The following is a 17964-nucleotide window of genomic DNA, read 5'->3' as shown; positions in this document are numbered from 1 at the left end:
CCCCTCCCCCCGGGCCTGCCTGCGCGAAGCTGTGGCCCCCTGTGGCGGGGCAGGTGGGCAGCCTCGGGCATGAAAGGCTAAGCTTCATGCCTCCCTGGAGCTTTTGTCCCACTGTTGGTTCTCTTGTTTCCCTTTCGTTCACACCTGCGTGCCAGGCTGTCGCTCAGGCACTGTTGTCCAGGGCAGCCCTGACTCCCTCCCCATCTTCCTGTGGTTTTTCATTCATCCTGACCCTTCTATTTCCTATACCCAACGATCCTAAGATAAAATCCAGGCTCTGAAATCAAAAAGTATTGGCAAAGAAGTCATGATTATTTGGGATATAGAAAGATTCTGCACCTCACAGTGGGTCCCTGGAGTGAGTTCTGGAAAACTTACAAGGCCTAACTTAAAATATGTCTGTTTCTGGAGTTTTACCTGGGGAACTTATTTTTCCTGATATGATAAAACTCTTCTAAGCCAGGAAGTGTATTCTCAGCAAAGTCTGTGGAAATCCTTGGTGCTTCCTTCACGTTTGGTGGGAGTGAGAAGGTGCAGTGAGCGTCAGATCTGGTGTTTTGTTTATTTTTTTTTTTTTTGAGACAGAAAGTCACTCTGTCGCCCTGGGTAGAGTGCTCTGGTGTCATAGCTCACAACAACCTCAAACTCCTAGACTCCAGGGATCCTCTTGCCTCCTGAGTAGCTGGGACTACAGACACCTGCCATGACGCCTGGCTAATTTTTCTATTTTAGTAGAGAAAGGGTCTTGCTCTTGTTCAGGCTGTTCTTGAACTTCTGAGCTCAAGCATTCACCTGCCTCAGCCTCCCGGAGTGCTAGGATTACAGGCGTGAGCCAGTTCCCGGCCTAAGATCTGGTTCTTTGAGACCCCTGCCTGTGTGTAGCTTCCCCAGGGCAAAGAGAGAGGCAAGTCTGGTTATGTGTAGCCTGGACTCAGAGCTAGCCGGTGTCTACAGGGAGAGGGAGAATGGGAAACAAGCAGTCTGGGCTTCCAAGGAGAAAGGAACCCTTCTGAGGTTTTCCTCAGAAGTAGGCAGAGGCCCACCTTTGGTGTGCCTCATGGCCAAACTGGTAGTCTGAACCCTGATTGTAGAAGGTGGAGGTTGCTCTTGGTCACAAGCATGGTAGCTTGTAGGCTTTCTAATGTTTTGGTGGCAAACCTCTGTAAAACCTTGAGGAGAGGTCCACACGTTTATGCATAATTAATTTTTTTTTGAGACAGAGCCTCACTTTGTCACCCTTGGTAGAGTACCATGGCGTCACAGCTCACAGCAACCTCAGACTCTTGGGCTCAAGCTATTCTCTTCCCTCAGCCTCCCAAGTAGGTGAGACTACAGCGCCCACCACAATTCCCAGCTTTTTTTTTTTTTTGAGACAGAGTCTTCCTATGTCGCCCTCCGTAGAGTGCCGTGGTGTCAAAGCTCATTCTATGCAACCTCAACCTCTTGGGCTTAAGCGATTCTCTTGCCTCAGCCTCCCGAGTAGCTGGAACTACAGGCTCCCACCATAATGTCCAGCTGTTACAGTTGTCATTTTTATTTTTTTTTTTGAGATAGAGTCTCACTATGTCGCCCTCAGTAGAGTGCTGTGGCGTCACAGCTCACAGCAACCTCAGACTCTTGGGCTCAAGCATTTCTCTTGCCTCAGCCTCCCGAGTAACTGGGACTACAGGTGCCCGCCACAACGCCTAGCTAATATTTTTATTGTAGTTGTCATTGTTGTTTAGCTGGCCCAGACTGGTTTCAAACCCGCCAGCCTGGGTGTATGTGGCTGGCGCCATAACCACTGTGCTACAGGCGCTGAGCCTATAGTTGTCATTGTTGTTTGGCAGGCCCTGGCCAGGTTCAAACCCACCAGCCCTGGTGTATGTTGCCGGTGCCTTAGCTGCTGAGCTAACAAGCGCCAAGCCATCCCTGGCTATTTTTAGAGGTGGGGTCTTAGTCTAGCTTAGGCTGGTACTGAACCTGTTAGCTCAGGTGATCTGCCCACCTCAGCCTCCCACAGTGCTAGAATTACAGGCGTGAGCCACCTTGCCAGGCTGTATGCATACCTTTTTTTTTCCATTTAAAGTTGTTTTTTTTTTTTTAATTTTTAATTTCAGCTTGCTTGTTCATTCTTCTTCATTTGAAGTACTCTTTCTTTTTGATCATTTTCTTCTTCCTCTGGCAATGCTCTGTCCCGTTCCCTCCCCAGCAGCTGGGATTACAGCCGCCCTCCACAACATCTGGCTGTTTTTGATGTTAGTAGAGGTGGGGTCTTACTCTGGCTCACTGCTGCTCCTACTGGTCTCGAACCTCTGAGCTCAGGCAATCCACCAGCCTCCCACAGCGCTGGGACTACCTGCGTGAGCCACCACGCCCGGCCTCATTTAAATTTTTTTTCTTCCCCTTAAAGGACTTTATTTCTCTATTTTTATTATGCATACTTAATTTATGAATCATCTCCATGGCCTATCAGATCTGGCTTCTTGGTGGACTTGCTTGGTGTACTCTTTGGTTTCTTGCTTGGAAAAATCATAAGCAAGGCTGGTGTGAAGGATTGATAGCAGATAGGAAGCAATTCCACATAAACGTCTTTTATTGCAGAAAAGAAGGAAGCTATACAAAGTGAAAACATATTCCAGAGAGAGGAATGTGTCAGTCTCCATGAGTGGTTTTGTTTTGTTGGTCTGGTCCTGGGGAAGGCTCACAGGAGGTATGGGATGTTACCAGATTATTGATATCCATGATTGACAGATGTTTTGCATTTGCCTGCAGTCCCATCCTCCTTCTCCACCCCTAGGAACCAGCCTGGAGCCTGCAGGCATCTGATTTGAGTCTAGAGAAAATGAGGGGTAGGGTAAGGCACACAAGGCAAGGTCATCACAGGGTGGGGTAATGAGGAAGGGGAGCCCAGGCTGACTGAGGACCTGACATCTTCATGGGATGGCTTCCCAGGTCACCCTGGGAGGGTGGAAGGTCACTCAAAGGCTGTTAACAGTCCACCCTGAAGTCTTGTCCTTACCCCCTATCTCCATGGACCAAACCTCAGCCACATAGCACACCTAACTAACTGGAAGGAGTTTCTGTCACCAGGATCTGCAAAGTCACCAAGAGAATTGATTTGGCCAGTAAGTGTAGCTCTGTCAGGGTGAGGGGCACCCATGTCTTACCTAATTTCCTGTTTGGGCCTATTTTGATAGTATCTGGTCTTCACGTTTTGCTGTTTCCCAAATAAAGATCTTTAAAAATGTGAATCCACTTGATGGTCATTGGTTCAAGCTTTAAGTTTGGATTTTACTTTCTCGGCATTTTTTTTTTTTTATGTTGTTGTTTGACACAGAGTCTCAAGCTGTTGCCCTGGGTGGAGTGCTGTGCCATCACACCTCATAGCAACCTCCAACTCTTGGGCTCAACTGATCCTCTTGCCTCAGCCTCCCAAGTAGCTGGGACTACAGGTGCCTGCCACAACGCCTAGTTTGTTTTGTTTTTTTTTCAGTTGTCATTGTTGTTTAGCAAGCCCCTGCCAGTTCCAACCGCCAGCCTCAGTGTATGTGGCCGACGCCCTATGCACTGAGCTATAGGCACCGCCTACTTTCTCAGCTTTAAAGCTGCAAAATATTAACATTCCTGAGTTTTGTAACCATGGCTTGAGGAAAGAATTTGGATTTTGAGCTTGTCTTTCTTTTCATTTAAGCTGTGTGGTACTATGAGCACAACCACCCTGCCCTGTAGATCTTGACTTCAGTGTAATCTTTATATTCTTGTATGGCAGGAACCATTTGGTCTCCAGAGCTTTGCCTTTGATAGATGCTTTGTTCTGGGGAACCGCAGGATTAACTGTCTTGCCATGGCATGCCGTGGGTTGCTGGTATCCTGTCGCTTAATACTCTGGATTTTCACTGTCCTCTGGCCACTTACCAGCTGTAGATCGCCCCTGTTTCCTTCAGGCTTGTTGCTTCATCCACTCCTAGTTCTGTTTTTATATTAATCAGTGTTCTCAATGTTTTTCTTTTTTTTTTTTTTTGTAGAGACAGAGTCTCACTATACCGCCCTCGGGTAGAGTGCCGTGGCGTCACACGGCTCACAGCAACCTCTAACTCTTGGGCTTACGCGATTCTCTTGCCTCAGCCTCCGGAGCAGCTGGGACTACAGGCGCCCGCCACAACGCCCAGCTATTTTTTTGTTGCAGTTTGGCCGGGACTGGGTTTGAATCCGCCACCCTCGGCATATGGGGCCGGCGCCCTACTCACTGAGCCACAGGTGCCGCCTCAATGTTTTTCTTTTTAATTGAGACAAAGTCTCACCTTGTCACCTTTTGTAGAGAGCTGTGGCATCACAGCTCACAGCAACCTCAAACTCTTGGGCTCAAGCGATTCTCTTGCCTCAGTCCTTAGTAGGTGGGACTATAGGCACCCGCCACAACACCTGGCTATTTTGTTGTTGTTGTTGCTTGTTTGTTTAGCAGGCCCAGGCCAGATTTGAACACGCCAGCCCTGGTGTACTTGGCCAGCACCCTAACCACTGAGCCATGGACGCCGAGCCTCAAATTTTTCATTTTTTTTTTGAGAATACAGTCTTACTCTTTCACCAGGGCTACAGTGCTATGGCCCAGCCTAGCTCACAGCAACCTCAAACTCCTGGGTTCAAGTGATCCTTGTACCTCAGCTTCCCAAGTAGCTCGGAATATAGGCATCTGCCCCTATACTGGGCTAATTTTTCTTTTTTTAGTAGCTATGGTGGTCTCGCTCTTTCTGAGGCTGGTCTTGAAATCCTGAGCTCCAAGGAATTCTCCTGCCTCAGCCTCCTGGAGTACATGAGCTGCTGTATCCAGATCCAGTGTTTTTTTTTTTTTTTTTTTGTGAGACAGAGTCTCACTTTATGGCCCTCGGTAGAGTGCCGTGGCCTCACACAGCTCACAGCAACCTCCAACTCCTGGGCTTAAGCGATTCTCTTGCCTCAGCCTCTGAGTAGCTGGGACTACAGGCGTCCGCCACAGCGCCCGGCTATTTTTTGGTTGCAGTTTGGCCGGGACGGGGTTTGAACCCGCCACCCTCGGTATATGGGGCCGGCACCTTACCGACTGAGCCACAGGCGCCGCTCCAGATCCAGTGTTTTTAATTTTAGGCAATAGAAACTAATTCTGGCAACTCTAAGCAAAGGGAGTTTGTCAAAGCCTATTAGGTATCTGTGTTGTCACCACCTTTTTTTTTTTTTTTTTTTGAGACAGAGTCTCACTGAGTTGCCCTCAGTAGAGTGCTATGGCATCACAGCTCACAGCAACCTCCAACTCTTTTGTTGTTGTTGTTGCAGTTTAGCAGAGCTGGGCCGTGTTTGAACCCTTCAGCCTTGGTGTACGTGGCTGGCTCTCTAACAACTGAGCTACGGACACTGAGCCAACACTGGGTTATTTTTAGAGATGGGGTCTCGCCGTGGTTCAGGCTGGTCTTGAACCTGTGCACTCAGGGAAATCCACCCACTTGGCCTCCCAGAGTGCTAGGATTACAGGCATGAGCCACCTTGCCCGGCCCATTTTTCCATTCTTTCCATACTTCACTTAGGAGAATGGAAGGAGGCACTAATGTTTAGCCTGAGATAGGGGTGAGACATGACTCCCAGGTGGGCCGTGTTTTATTGGCAGGTGGGTGATCAAAAAGACAGTGTCTGTGGTGCAGTTCGCCACCCAGGGCTCCCTGTAGGATTAGGTTGAGATGGCATTTAGCTGGAATCTCTAGGAGTTCAAAGTTGGGGTTGGATATTCTTTGAGCTGTAGAGCAGCCCAGGACTGGAGCTTCCTCCAGGAAGGACTCAGATGTTCCTTGTTGATTTCATGGGGTCCTAGATTTCAAGAGCAAGTGAAATGGAAAAGCGAAGGCGTGAAGAGGGAAGACCACAGTGGTCTACATTTTTTCTACAAAAAATGCCATTGGTCTCAGCCACATTCCTGAGGGGTACCTTTGGAAGGAGAGGCTGTGGAGCTGGGTGTTAGGGCCTGCCAGGCCCTCCCTCCCCGCTGCTCCCCTGGGCTCAGGCATAAAATTCCTCCATAAGCCATCTTTAAGAAAAAATGTAGGTGCCAGGTGTGGTGGCTCACGCCTGTAATCTTAGCATTCTGGGCGGTTGAGGAGGGTGGCTTGCTTGAGCTCACAAGTTTGAGACTAGCCTGAGCAAAATCGAGGACCACCCACCCCCATCTCTACTAAAAATAGAAAAATTGAGGCAAGAAAATCGCTTGAGCTGGAGTTGGTGTTTGCTGTGAGCTATGATGTCATAGCACTTTACCTAGGCCAACAGCTTGAGATTCTGTCTCAAAAAAAAGACAGGAAAAAAACTAGGAAAAAGAAGAGCAAAGTAAACCCAAAATAAATAGAAGAAAGAAATAATGAAGATTTGAACAGAAACCAATGAAAATAACAAAATGAGGCTCAGCACCCATAGTTCAGGGCTTAGGACACAGGCCACATACACCGTGGCTGGCAGTTTTGAACCTGGCCTGGGACTGCTAAACAACGGCAGCTACAACAAAAAAATAGCCGGGTGTTGTGGCGGGCGCCTGTAGTCCCAGCTACTTGGAAGGCTGAGACAAGAGAATCACTTAAGCCCAAGAGTTTCAAGTTGCTGTGAGCTCTGACATCATGGCACTCTACCGAAGGTGACATAATGAGACTCTGTCTCAAAAAAAAAAAAAAAAAAAGAAAATCAAAAGCTTGTTCTTAAGAAAGAAAAGAAAAGAAAAAATGTAGGTAAGGAACACCTCCACCCAGGAGCACTGGCATCCCAGAGTTCAGCCCAGGTTGCTGACTGTGGCTGCCACATCTTGTCCTGGGCCCTGTACCTTTCTCTGATGCTTTCCTTTTGAGCTGAAGGTAAATAATTTGGGCCATTGGCTTGGTACCTGTAGCTTAGCAGCTAGGGCGCCAGCCACATATACCTGAGCTGGTAGGTTCGAATCCAGCCCCAGCCAACTACAACCAAAAAATAACCAGGTGTTGTGGTGGGTGCCTGTAGTCCTAGCCACTTGGGAGGCTGAGGCAAGAGAATTGCTTAAGCCGAAGAGTTTGAGATTGCTGTGAGTTGTGACACCACAGCACGCTACCAAGGGTGACATTGTGAGACTCTGTCTCAAAAAAAAAAAAATAATAATCTGGGCCATCTGTCTGGGAGGTCATCTGTCTGAGGGCGACGATGTGGTGGTGAACTTTAAGCTGTTTTGTAAAAAGTACTTGTGTTGCTTTTCCCTGGGAGCCCTGCTGGGTGTCACAGCAGTGTGTGGTATGGGAGCTTGGCGCAAGGCAGGTATAGGGCAGGAGCTTGGCAGCAGGCAGGCCAGTGGGCAGGCAGTGGGCAGAGGTTCTTCATCCTGGGCAGGCAGCAGAGGACACTGAAGAATTAACCCAGGCCAGGGCTAGTGTCTCCTCAGAGGACACAAGAATCCCAGGTATACCCCTCCTGCCTCTCACGGGAGCACCCCAGATTTCAAGGCCTGGGTTATGGGGTCGATTCCTATGGTTGGTTCAGGCCTGAAGGGAACAGTAGATCACCCTTTCCCATCCTCAGGGTAGTTTTGTTTTGGAGTATGCCAAAGGGACCATTTGTCTCTTTGTTATGGGGGCCCTATAGGACAACCTCGTGGGACCTGTGCCCACCTGAGTGGGTGAGCCCAGGTACTTTGGAGGCCAGGCCAGGCTGGCTGTACCTGGGGCAAGTGTGCTGCAGGGGAGGGCCCCATGCATGCGGCCCTGTCCCCTCCACTCCTTCTCTCATGCTCTGCCCCCTTTCCGGCTCTCCCTCTAGGTTTAAATATGGCTTGGGAGCCCACATGTGGTCCTGCCTGGCCAGGCCAGAAGAGGCAGCAGGGCGCAGCCATCTACTGGTGAGTCTGTCGGGTGACCTACCAAGGAGGGAGGCTGGGCACAGGCTTGTGTCCTGAGGGGGGACAAGGTCCTCAGCAGGCTCCCTAAGTGTGCTATACATTCAGGGCCCAAGCTGCCTGGAGCCTTCTCCCTTGGCCTCAGGCTTGACCTGTGAACTTGACCCAGCACATCCCAGTGTCTCTACCATCTGGCATGACCTGCCAGGTGCCCCTCTTCCCTGGACCCTCACCTCGGGAGCATTTGGGGTTTATTTCCAGGTATTGACCTTTGGAAAGTAGCAAAGAGGAACCTTTCTGCTGACACTGAGCCCCTGACTTGGGAACCTTAAAATAATTTTAAAGAAATCTTTAAACATTTTCAGACAAGAGCTCACCAACTTCTGCCCACACACAGGTCATTTTCGTAGATATACGAGGATGTGTGGGAGCCAGGCTGGCCTCTTTGCCCCCTCACTGTGTATGTGCATCGCCTGCAGTCAGTTCCTGGCCTTGTCATGTGTGGGTGTCTGGATTGTGGTGGGGAGGTGGGAGGTAGCAGGGGCTGCAGTTAGGAACAGCACTGCTATAAACACCCTGGTTGGTATGGAAGGTCTTGGTTTCTTTTGGTTTTCACCTTGGCTCATCTGCCCAGAAGTGGGATGGCAGGTCCAGGGTGTGGGCTGCTGTGAGGTGGCCCTGTAGCTCACTCTGGGTTGACCTAAGAGAGATGAGGCCACAGCTCTCCCTGCTACACTGTACTGTGCCAGCCTGGGCCGCTTTCACTGCTTTAGGTCTGGGCCACTGAGTAGATGTGGACTTGTGGGCAACGTGTAGCTTTTTTTTTTTTTTTTGTAGAGACAGAGTCTCACTGTACCGCCCTCGGGTAGAGTGCTGTGGCGTCACACGTCTCACAGCAACCTCTAACTCTTGGGCTTACCCGATTCTCCTGCCTCAGCCTCCCAAGCAGCTGGGACTACAGGCGCCCGCCACAACGCCCGGCTATTTTTTTGTTGCAGTTTGGCCGGGGCTGGGTTTGAACCCGCCACCCTCGGCATATGGGGCCGGCCGCCCCACTCACTGAGCCACAGGCGCTGCCCCAACGTGTAGCTTTTTGACCTCGCAGAGCCATGCCATGCTCTGGTTCACCATCTCACACACGAGATTCATCTGGGGAGTCTGCTGATACCATTTTGTATTTTCTGGCTGATGGATGGTCCTGGTTATCACATGTGTTTTTTGAACGTGAGCATTTTCCAGGCCGGGTGAACCGTTCCTCAGTCCTTTGGTGCTAGTTGCCTCTGCTTATTTTCCACCCACCCAGTCAGGATCCAGTCCTGTCAACTCTCCCTAGGGTGTTTTGGTGTGGGATTGCACAGGGGGGACCTGGTGCGTTGGGGTATGATGATGCCCATTTGGCAGGGACTTGGCCTCTTTAAGATCCAGCTGTCCCCGGAGGACTCTGGTGAGGACAACCAAGTGCTTCCCCAAGGCCATGGGCAACAGTGAGAAGGAGGCTCCAGGGTGGCTCTGGCCCCTAGGTATAGTCCCCAGAGTAGGGACAGATTGGGAATGGGGCAGTGATGGGCATTGAGCTGCTGGGTATCCTCTTGTGAGAATTAGTCGAGTCCAGGTCATGAGATTGGCTTCAGAATGGAATTTCTCAGTGTAGAGGGAAAGGCTGTGGTGGAAAGATTGGCCCACGCAGTTCCCCTCCTCTGGCTTCACAGCTGGGGTCTGAGGACACTTGAGGTGGCATGATCTTGGCCCACATAGCCATTCCCCTGTGCGCGTTGTGGGGAAGTCCGCACTTGCAGACTGTAACCATTAGCCCAGGCTAGGGGGCAGTTGTGCTGCTTTCTTTGGGGAAAAAAGGCTTTAGCCCTGGCAAAGGCAGACAAGGCAGGGAAGCCTCAGACCAGGAGGGATCCCTGCATGCAGCGTGGGCAACTGCAGCAGCGCATGATGACTGTCCACCCCCACCCCTTGCTTTCTGGATATTGGTAGATGGGAAATACTAATAAGGCAAAGAACAAAAAAGTTGCCCTTGTGCATTGACTGGGAATCAAACCCGGGCCTCCCACATGGCAGGTAAGAATTCTACCACTGAACCACTAATGCCATGGCAGCCACTCCTGGACCCCAGTAGCACAGGTAGTTGGTGGCCCTGCAGGTTCTGCCCAGCCATGCTAAGGGGTCCTGCCCTACAAAAGGAACTTCTTCCTCAGCAGTCCTGTTCCACTGCAACACACCACCACCTCAAGCTTTGTCCTTACTCCAGTCCTCCCTGCTCTGTCCTGCTCTGTCCTGCCTGGCCCTCAGGACAACTGTCCTGCCTGCACCACCACCCCCGCCCCACCCCCCAGTCCTCATTCTGGACCTGACCTCACCACTCCTGCTTGATCTCTTTCCTCTTCCTCTGAGCGGAATTGGCAGCAGCCCTGGCTCAGACCTCCTGAAGCCAGAAAGTGGCAATGGGTGTTGTGGGGGAAGGGGAGCTGGAAACCTCATCTGCAGGCCTGGGGACCCTGCCAGATGAAGGGAGAAGGGGCCTCATCCCCATGTCCTCCATTCTACCCCAGGGATCTCCACAGGCCTTGCCTCTCCAGGGCTGGCTGTGGGCTGGGCCAGGCAATTGTTCCATAAAGCTATTTTAGAAGTTTACTCTCCCCCTTCCCTGAGTGCAGCTCCTCCCCTTCCTGAACTCACCTACCCCAGCCCCAGGCAGGACCTGAAGCTTCTGCTGTGATGTCCTCATAGGGCCTTCCTGCTCAGTCTGGGATCCAGTTGTCCCTCTGTACAGATCCCCCCACCCCTCCAGGCACTAGTGCTCAGTGTGTGGGAAGGAATGAGGCCTATCAGTGTAAGCTTGGGACTGTTCAGCCTCATTCTCTCTCCAAGGGCCTGGCCACTGCCCTAATCCTAACCCTGCTTGATGGCCCTGTCTGTGCTGAGCGTGATCCAGGAGACTCCCGCACAGGGATCAAAGGCTCTCACACCCCCACCCCGGCTTTGGCTCTGACTTAACTTATCCCTTTCGTCCTTCGCCAGGCTGAGATCCAGAACATCAACAGTGCTCTGCTCAGGCAGGGGAGGCTTAGTTGGCCCAGGCTCTAGCTGTGGCCATAAGCCTGCAGGTGTCCTTCCTGCCACCTGAAGCCACCTGGGAGACACCCCTTATCAGAGGCCAATTGGGGGAAGCTGGTTTGCTGTGGTCTCCCAAGTGACCTTGGGCATTCTAAGAAAGAGCTGCATACTTCAGTTTCCTCAAGTTCATCTGCGGCCCAGGCAGACTCTGACCTTGAACAGTGACCCCTTCTTATTTATCTCCTATTTTGTAGCAGTAACTACGACTTGAACTATGAACTGTACCGAGAAGATGTTCCCTACAGGTGGGTGGGTTCTGCCTCTGGGTCCTCTGGGTGAAGGGGGGGGTGCTGGTTGGCCTGAGTCCCCATCTCCTGTTCCTGTAGGGTGTACGAATACCACAGGATCCCCCCACTCATCAACCGTGTGCCTGTCAAGCTCCGGAGGACCCACATGGGCCGGGGGGTAAAGAGGAGGAAGAAGCCCCTGCCCTCTGCACAGATAAAGCGTGAGTGAGGGGGCACACACTCAGGCAACATTGTCCTCTTCCCCACTGCCCAGCCTGGGCACCAACCCTGGCCCCTCTCCCAGCAGTCCGACCTGAAGAACTGCGCTCCATCAGGGGGGAGCTGAGCCAGATCAAAGCCCAGGTGGACAGCCTGCTGGAGCATCTGGAATACATGGACCGGCAGAGGGACCAGCCGGCAGGTCAGCTCCCCAAGTGTGGTAGCCCAGGCCATACTCCTAGTAGGCCTCAGCTTTTCCCACTCTGGAAGACACCAGGGCAACCAGGGTCTTGCCTGGGACTTTGCTTTTTTTCAGGGGTCCCTCTCTGTGAAGTGTAATAACCCCTACCCAATTATTCTTGTGGCTTGAGGACCCTTGTGGCTTTTGGGTTGTTTCATCATCCCTGCTGACTCAGCAGCTATCCGGAGCCAGAGCAGAATGTCCTAACCCATCTGCCTTCTGCCCTTCTAAGCCTTGAAAGTCCTAGGTCATTACTGGGCATCAAGTGGCCTCTCTGGGGTCAGCTGGGCCTCCAAACCTAGCTGTTAACTGGTGACTTTCTCTTCATAGGGACAAAGGACAGTGAAGAGAACAAGTGTTCTGGTAGTGAGGGCTCAAGCAGAAACATTGAGCCCTCACAGGAGCCTAGGGGTCAGAGGGCCAGCCCAGAGGCAGATGGCTCCAAGGAGAGCACAGACGCAGAGAAGGCAGTGAGTATCCTCTCCATCTTTACATGTGTTTGGATCCCTGTGGCCTCCCTTGAGCAAGGGAGGGACTTGGTCTCATGCAGGACTCTAGAGTGGTGGGCCAGAGAGCTTCCTGGAAGGCTGGGTCTTGCCCTGCTCCCTCCTGACTCCAGCTTAGTGGGCTCAGCTGTGCCAGAGGCTGCTGGGCAATTGGGTCAGTTCTGGGCTGAAATACATTCTCCTGAAAGGCAGTGAAGGGTGGAAGGATTGATTGTTGTAGGAGGAATGTCACAGATGTGCCCCATAGCCCCAGGCCCTTAGTCTGAGACCCAACTGGTAAGCTTGCTAAAACCCTAACTTTAGGCCGCGTGGTGGCTCATGCCTGTAATCCTAGAACTCTTGGAGGCTGAGGCAGGTGGATTGCTTGAGCTCAGAAGTTTAAGACCAGTCTGAGCAAGAGCAAGACCCTGTCTGTACTAAAAATAGAAAAACTGAGGCAGGAGGATCACTTGAGCCCAGAAGTTCAAGCTTACTGTGAGCTATGATGACACCATAGCACTCTACCAAGGGCAACACAGTGAGACTGTCAAAAAAAAAAAAAAAAAAAAAAAAAGGCAGCACCTGTGGCTCAGTGAGTAGGGCTGACCCCATATACTGAGGGTAGCGGGTTCAAACCCGGCCATGGCCGAACTGCAACAAAAATAGCCGGGCGTTGTGGCAGGCGCCTGTAGTCCCAGTTACTTGGGAGGCTGAGGCAAGAGAATCGCTTAAGCCCAGGAACTGGAGGTTGCTGTGAGCTATGTGATGCCACAGCACTCTACAGAGAGTGATAAAGTGAAACTCTGTCTCTACAAAACAAAACACTTCTGCTGTCTTCCTGGCCCCACCCACTACCTGCTTCAGCAGGGTGTCTGGGTGGCCTGCTGGTACCATGGAATGCTATGGCACATTGACCTTCCTAGATGGAAAAACTCCAACCTGGAACCCACAAGAGCCCTTTATGCAGCATTAAAGTGCCTGAATATTCCCCACCATACTATCTCCTATTGCACTTACTGGTAGTCGCTGAGGTGAGCCAAGCTCATATTGTTGCTGGGGCCCTCCCTGCAAGGCCAGTGCTCCTGGGGTGAGGGGGCTCTCACTGCAGCTCAGGGCCTAAGTCACATCTGTAACATCTGGGAAGAATGGGCTAGATGGAGACAGTGCTTTATTTTGCATGGTTATTCTAGGTTCCCAGGTTTTAGGAAGAATCTAGAGTAGTCTTGAGCTCCTAAAGCTCTTGAGAAACAGGTCGGAAGGGGGTGGGGTGGAAGGGGAGACCACATGTGGGCAGATGCTCCTGAACCGTGTCACCAACGTTCCCACTTCTCTTCCTACAGGTGAAGAATCACTCACTGGAACAGGAAGGCAGCCAATAGGAGGTGGGAATCCCCCCAGCCTCATCAGTGGCAGGCTTTCTTGGGTACTTCCTTTCCTTGTCTGGTGACACCCATGTAGCCTGAGACACCTGCTCTGTAGCTGGGGCAGTTAGGTGGGGGCAGGGCTCAGCTGGATGGAAAGCCTCACTAGTGGTGGGTTTAGCTTCTTTGGAGGTTGTGTTTCCAGATTAGTCCTGGGGCTGGCAGGGGTGGAAGGGAGGCAGCCTGGAACTGCCCAGCACCAGCTCACCATGCTCATGAAGGAGGCAGATAGACAACAGGGTCCCCCTCAGGAGATACCCTCAGCCCTGTCTGAATGCAGACACTGGCTGACAGGTACACCTGTTCTACTGTTGCCCTCTGACACCAAGCTGGCAGGCCCTCTTCATTTGCCCCATAAAACTCCTTTTGGTTCCAAACTCATCCAATCCAGAAAGCCATCCTTCAAGAGGGGCACTATTTTTACATCCTGTTTCTATCTTGTCTCTGGCTGGGGTTGCAAACCTACTCTAGAAAAATGTCTGAAGGGAAAAAATAAAACTTGTATTTCTTTTTCCTGGTCAGGGTTCTTGGAGTGGTTCTAGAACCTCAATCTCATTCTAGCTCTCGGGTAGCCCCTGGCCAGCCCTTCCTAGAGAAGACGAACAGGCCCTTGGAACATATGTTTAGAAACTCATACCAAGCTGAGGTGCCAAGGGAGACCAGGCTGCCCTGCCTCCTGAAGGGCAGTCTCACCTGGCTTCCTCCAAGCCAGCCTTGAGCACAAACAGGCTAAGAGCCACACACAGAAGAGCATATTCTAACAGGCAGGCCAGCTCTCCCTTACTGAATTTTTTGTTTTTTTTTTTTTGGCCAGGGCTGTGTTGGAACCCGCCAACTCCGACATATGGAGCCGGTGCCCTACTCCTTGAGCCACAGGCACCACCCTTACTGGATTTTTATTTTCTTAAGACAGTTTTGTTGCCCTCAGTCAAGTGCCATGGCATCATCATAGCTCAAAGCGACGTCAAAATCTTGAGCTCAAGTGATCCTCTTTGCCTCAGCCTCCTGAGTAGCTGGGACTATAGGTGTCTGCCACTACACCCAGCTACTTTTTCTTTTTGAGACAGTCTCAAGCTGTCACCCTGGGTAGAGTGCCGTGGCGTCACAGCAACCTCAAACTCTTGGGCTTAAGTGATTCTCTTGCCTCAGCTTCCCAAGTAGCTGGGACTACAAGAGCCTACCACAATGCCCAGCTGTTTTTTGTTGTTGCAGTTGTCCTCGTAGCAGGCCTGGGCCAGGTTTGAACCCGCCAGCCTCAGAGCATGTGGCCGGTGCCCTACTCACTGAGCTACAGGGGCGACCTAGTTTTTCTATTTGTTACAGAGATGGGGTCTCACTCTTGCTCAGGCTGGTCTCAAACTCGTAAGATCAGGCGATCCACCTGCCTTGGCCTCCCAGAGTGCTAGGATTATAGATGTGAGCTACTGTGCCCAGCCCAGCTCCGCCTTATAAAATAGGCAGGCTTTATCTAGTTTTCTAGTACCCAGAAGCTTGCACTCTGACAGCTCATTTGCCCTCTCCCAAGCTCCCACTGCTCAGGGCCTTGCTCTTCAGAACCAAGACTAGACAAGAGGCACCAAATGACCACACCAGCCCATGACCCCACTTCTTACCAGCAGCAGAGGCAGCCTCTGGCTGTGCTGCTTTGCACACCACCAAGGATGGGATCTGGTTTCCACTCAGAACAAAACTCTTACCAGCTACCCAACCCTGAGCTGTGTTCTTGCCTAGCAATAAACCAGGGACTGGAGGATGTAACTGTCCCCACTCATTACTGAAGGGGCAGCTTCTCCTTCAAAGTACATTTCCCACATCAACCCCTGAAGTTGCTTTAGTATTTCAACCGCCTTTACTGCTATGTTGTCCTAAGGGACAGGACATATTTAAGGCAGTGCTGTCTTGAGCACTGGACACCAGGGGATCAAGCATGCACTACCCCAGCTCAGCTGCTCTTTTGAATCCTGTACCAAGAAGAATCACAACAGAAAACGTTTCTCAAATATAAAATAGTTTTGTTCTGGCTCAAATGTAAGTGAGAAGGCACAGCCCCCTTGTCCATCCTCTCAAAAGTAGCCCAGTTATATTAGGAGGAGTCACTGACTAGCTAGCGAAGGGTCCATCCCCAATACACAACAGCTCCAAATCGCGTTTTCCAGGTTAGCCCAGCTTAAATTGTTTTTAACTTAGGAATCAGTCTGCATTCACAGGGTTCTTCAACTGTGCTGTAGCTGGGAGCCAGCTCAAGGGGAAAAGTTCCTTTAATAGAAGTTTGTAAACCGCAGTTCCAACCAGCTGTCCAGTGCATCAGCTAGCTCTATGCACGCCTCTCCAATCCTCTCCGGTGTTCCAGCTTAGCTTTGCAGTCTGGTTACAAACGGTCGAGTCCTGAGTACGGTGGCTGCACGGTCCCTCGGTGGCCTCCGTCACTACTCCGACTTGCGGTTCAGGGTGGGGTGGCGGTGCCCCTCCGGCGGGCGGCCCGCACTAGGCACTGCTGAAGTACCGGGTAGAGGCGCTGGCAGCCCTCTAGACCTAGGCGCACGGCCTCGGCCCAGCTCTCGGTCGGGCCGCCTTCCCCGCCGCCCAGCAGCCCGGCCACTTGATTGAGCACTGGCATGAGCGCCACGGTGAGACTGGCGGCGGCGCGCTCCTCCTCGAGCCGCGTAGGGTCCAGGAGCCACGTAGGCGCGGGCCCTGGCGCGCGGCTGAGGCCGCAGCCCACCACTAGGTCGTACATCTCGATGCCCGCGTCGGCCAAGGCGAGCGCGGCAGCCGTGAGCGCGGCGGCCAGTGCCGAGCCGCCGTCCTCGAGCAGCAGTGCGGACACCTCAAGCTGCGCGCGCGGGTAGCGGCCCAGGCGCACGGCCGGCTCGAGCGCCTCCTGCAGCGCCAGCGCCAGCTCGCGCTCCTCGCAGCCTCCAGGGGGCGCGCGGCGCCGGCGGCCCGCGAAGGGCGCGCGGCGGAAGTCGCAGAGCAGGCGGCCGCGCAACGCGGCCGGGGCCTCTCCGCCCGCTCCGGCCGGGCCACCGCCCCGCTCGCCGCCCTCGGCCTGGCGCGGGCCCGACACGGCGCACAGCACCTTGGTACCTCCTGCCTCCAGGTAGGCCGAGCCCTTAGCCTGGCTCAGTAGCCCGGCGCGTGCGTACACGGGCCGCAGCCGGGTCGGGTCGCGGGCGGCGGGTGCCTCGTCCTCGTTGGCCGCGTACAGCTGTGGCGGCTGCGACTCCTCGGGACCGCGGATGCGACGGTGGTCCCCAGGCATTGCGGTGCCCGGCGTGCGAGCCGCTTCCGCTTGCCGACCGGCCTCGCAAGGAGGCTCTTCCGCTGGTTGAAGTCGCGCGCCCGCGCGAGAGCTGTCGGGATGGCGGCGGGGCTGCACCGCCCCCTGGCGGGAGGGAGGACGACCGGTGCCGCCGAGCTCGGCCGCGGCAGGGACTTCAGGGATGGGTGGGGTTGGACCGCCTACTCTAGTCTCCAGGCCTGAGCCACCCTGGGGCGCACTTTTTCCTTTTACTTGTGGAGGCTATAATTATTTTGATCTTGCACTTATTTGTGTGACATTTCTGTGTTCCCTTCTGCCTTGCCCAAGAGGGTGAGAACTTTTGTCATTCTTTCCCTTTGTTGCATGAATGGCTGAGTCAACAAATGGGATTCTCTCCCTGGGCTGTATTCCTATGCTCCTCACTCTGGCACGTGCTCCTTGAAGCTAGGGCGTCTACCCTCTGCTCCTCCCCCAGCACAGACTGCTGCTCCTCCTGCCTCACTGTAGGTAGAGCTGAGTGACCCTGGGGCTCCAGGAGGCTGCTATACCCAGAGGACCTGCAGTCAGCCCAGGCCTGCACAGGTCCCTGTAACCTCCCATTTCCATACCCAGCTGTTTTTAGACTTGGGCAAAACAGACTCAGGGCCAGAGCAGGGTGTCTGTCCTCACTGGCCACCTTTGGATATAGCAAGTTGGAATGATGGGGAAGTCATTAGAGTGGGGAGGCAATAGCTACACTTCAAATATCTCCTATGCCAGAGATGTCTGACCTCACACCAAAAGCTTCAAAAGGAGAGGGTAGAGGGGCACAAGCCTAAGAAATGGAGAGGTTCTCCTAAGAGAGGCTTCTAGAAAGGAAGGACCTTCTCTGCTTCCAGTTACTACACAGACCATCTTCTGGTGAGTTGTTACCGCCTCTCCATCTCCCAACCTGTTATGCTTCTGCCTCCACCAGCGTCTTGAGGCAACCCCAGGGGCCATTCCCAAAGGTCAGGATTCTGGGATTCCTCACTTGTCTTGGTGAGGACTACATCCAGGAGGCCAGTGGAGCCACATTTATTCCAGATGCCCAAGGAGCCAAGGGCTGTCAAGTAGGGGGCTCCTATGCAGGGAAAGTAGAGATCACACGGCATCATC

The 17964-nt window shown here is 52.8% G+C and overlaps 2 protein-coding genes across 12 annotated transcripts in view; one reads left to right on the top strand and one right to left on the bottom strand.

The window, feature by feature from the left end:
• LOC128597286 (C-type lectin domain family 18 member A) overlaps nucleotides 1–14084 on the top strand; it is a 43909-nt gene extending 29825 nt beyond the window's left edge. For 7 of the 11 annotated variants that reach the window (XM_053607555.1, XM_053607547.1, XM_053607539.1 and 4 more), the window contains 6 exons: nucleotides 7771–7849; nucleotides 11167–11217; nucleotides 11299–11420; nucleotides 11504–11620; nucleotides 11990–12129; nucleotides 13485–14084. In XM_053607555.1, coding sequence (XP_053463530.1) covers nucleotides 7771–7849; nucleotides 11167–11217; nucleotides 11299–11420; nucleotides 11504–11620; nucleotides 11990–12129; nucleotides 13485–13523 — 548 coding nt within the window. In that variant the 3' untranslated portion in view covers nucleotides 13524–14084. Of the gene's footprint in view, nucleotides 1–7770; nucleotides 7850–11166; nucleotides 11219–11298; nucleotides 11421–11503; nucleotides 11621–11989; nucleotides 12130–13484 lie in introns of those variants that run through there. The other 4 variants (XM_053607583.1, XM_053607597.1, XM_053607606.1 and 1 more) reach the window with 4 other exon arrangements.
• A 763-nt stretch (nucleotides 14085–14847) lies between these two features.
• Nucleotides 14848–17274, bottom strand: EXOSC6 (exosome component 6). The gene has a single exon (XM_053607449.1). It carries the CDS (start codon nucleotides 16825–16827, stop codon nucleotides 16009–16011), a length of 819 nt encoding a protein of 272 aa, XP_053463424.1. The 5' UTR covers nucleotides 16828–17274; the 3' UTR covers nucleotides 14848–16008.
• Between the last annotated feature and the right edge of the window lie 690 nt (nucleotides 17275–17964).

This window comes from Nycticebus coucang, chromosome 2, assembly GCF_027406575.1.
Source record: "Nycticebus coucang isolate mNycCou1 chromosome 2, mNycCou1.pri, whole genome shotgun sequence".
Lineage (NCBI taxonomy): Eukaryota > Metazoa > Chordata > Mammalia > Primates > Lorisidae > Nycticebus > Nycticebus coucang.
This window is presented reverse-complemented; position numbering and strand designations above follow the sequence as displayed.

Coding starts and splice junctions, on each gene's coding strand:
- EXOSC6 (XM_053607449.1), bottom strand. CDS start 16,827: ATGCCTGGGGACCACCGTCGCATCCGCGGTCCCGAGGAGTCGCAGCCG.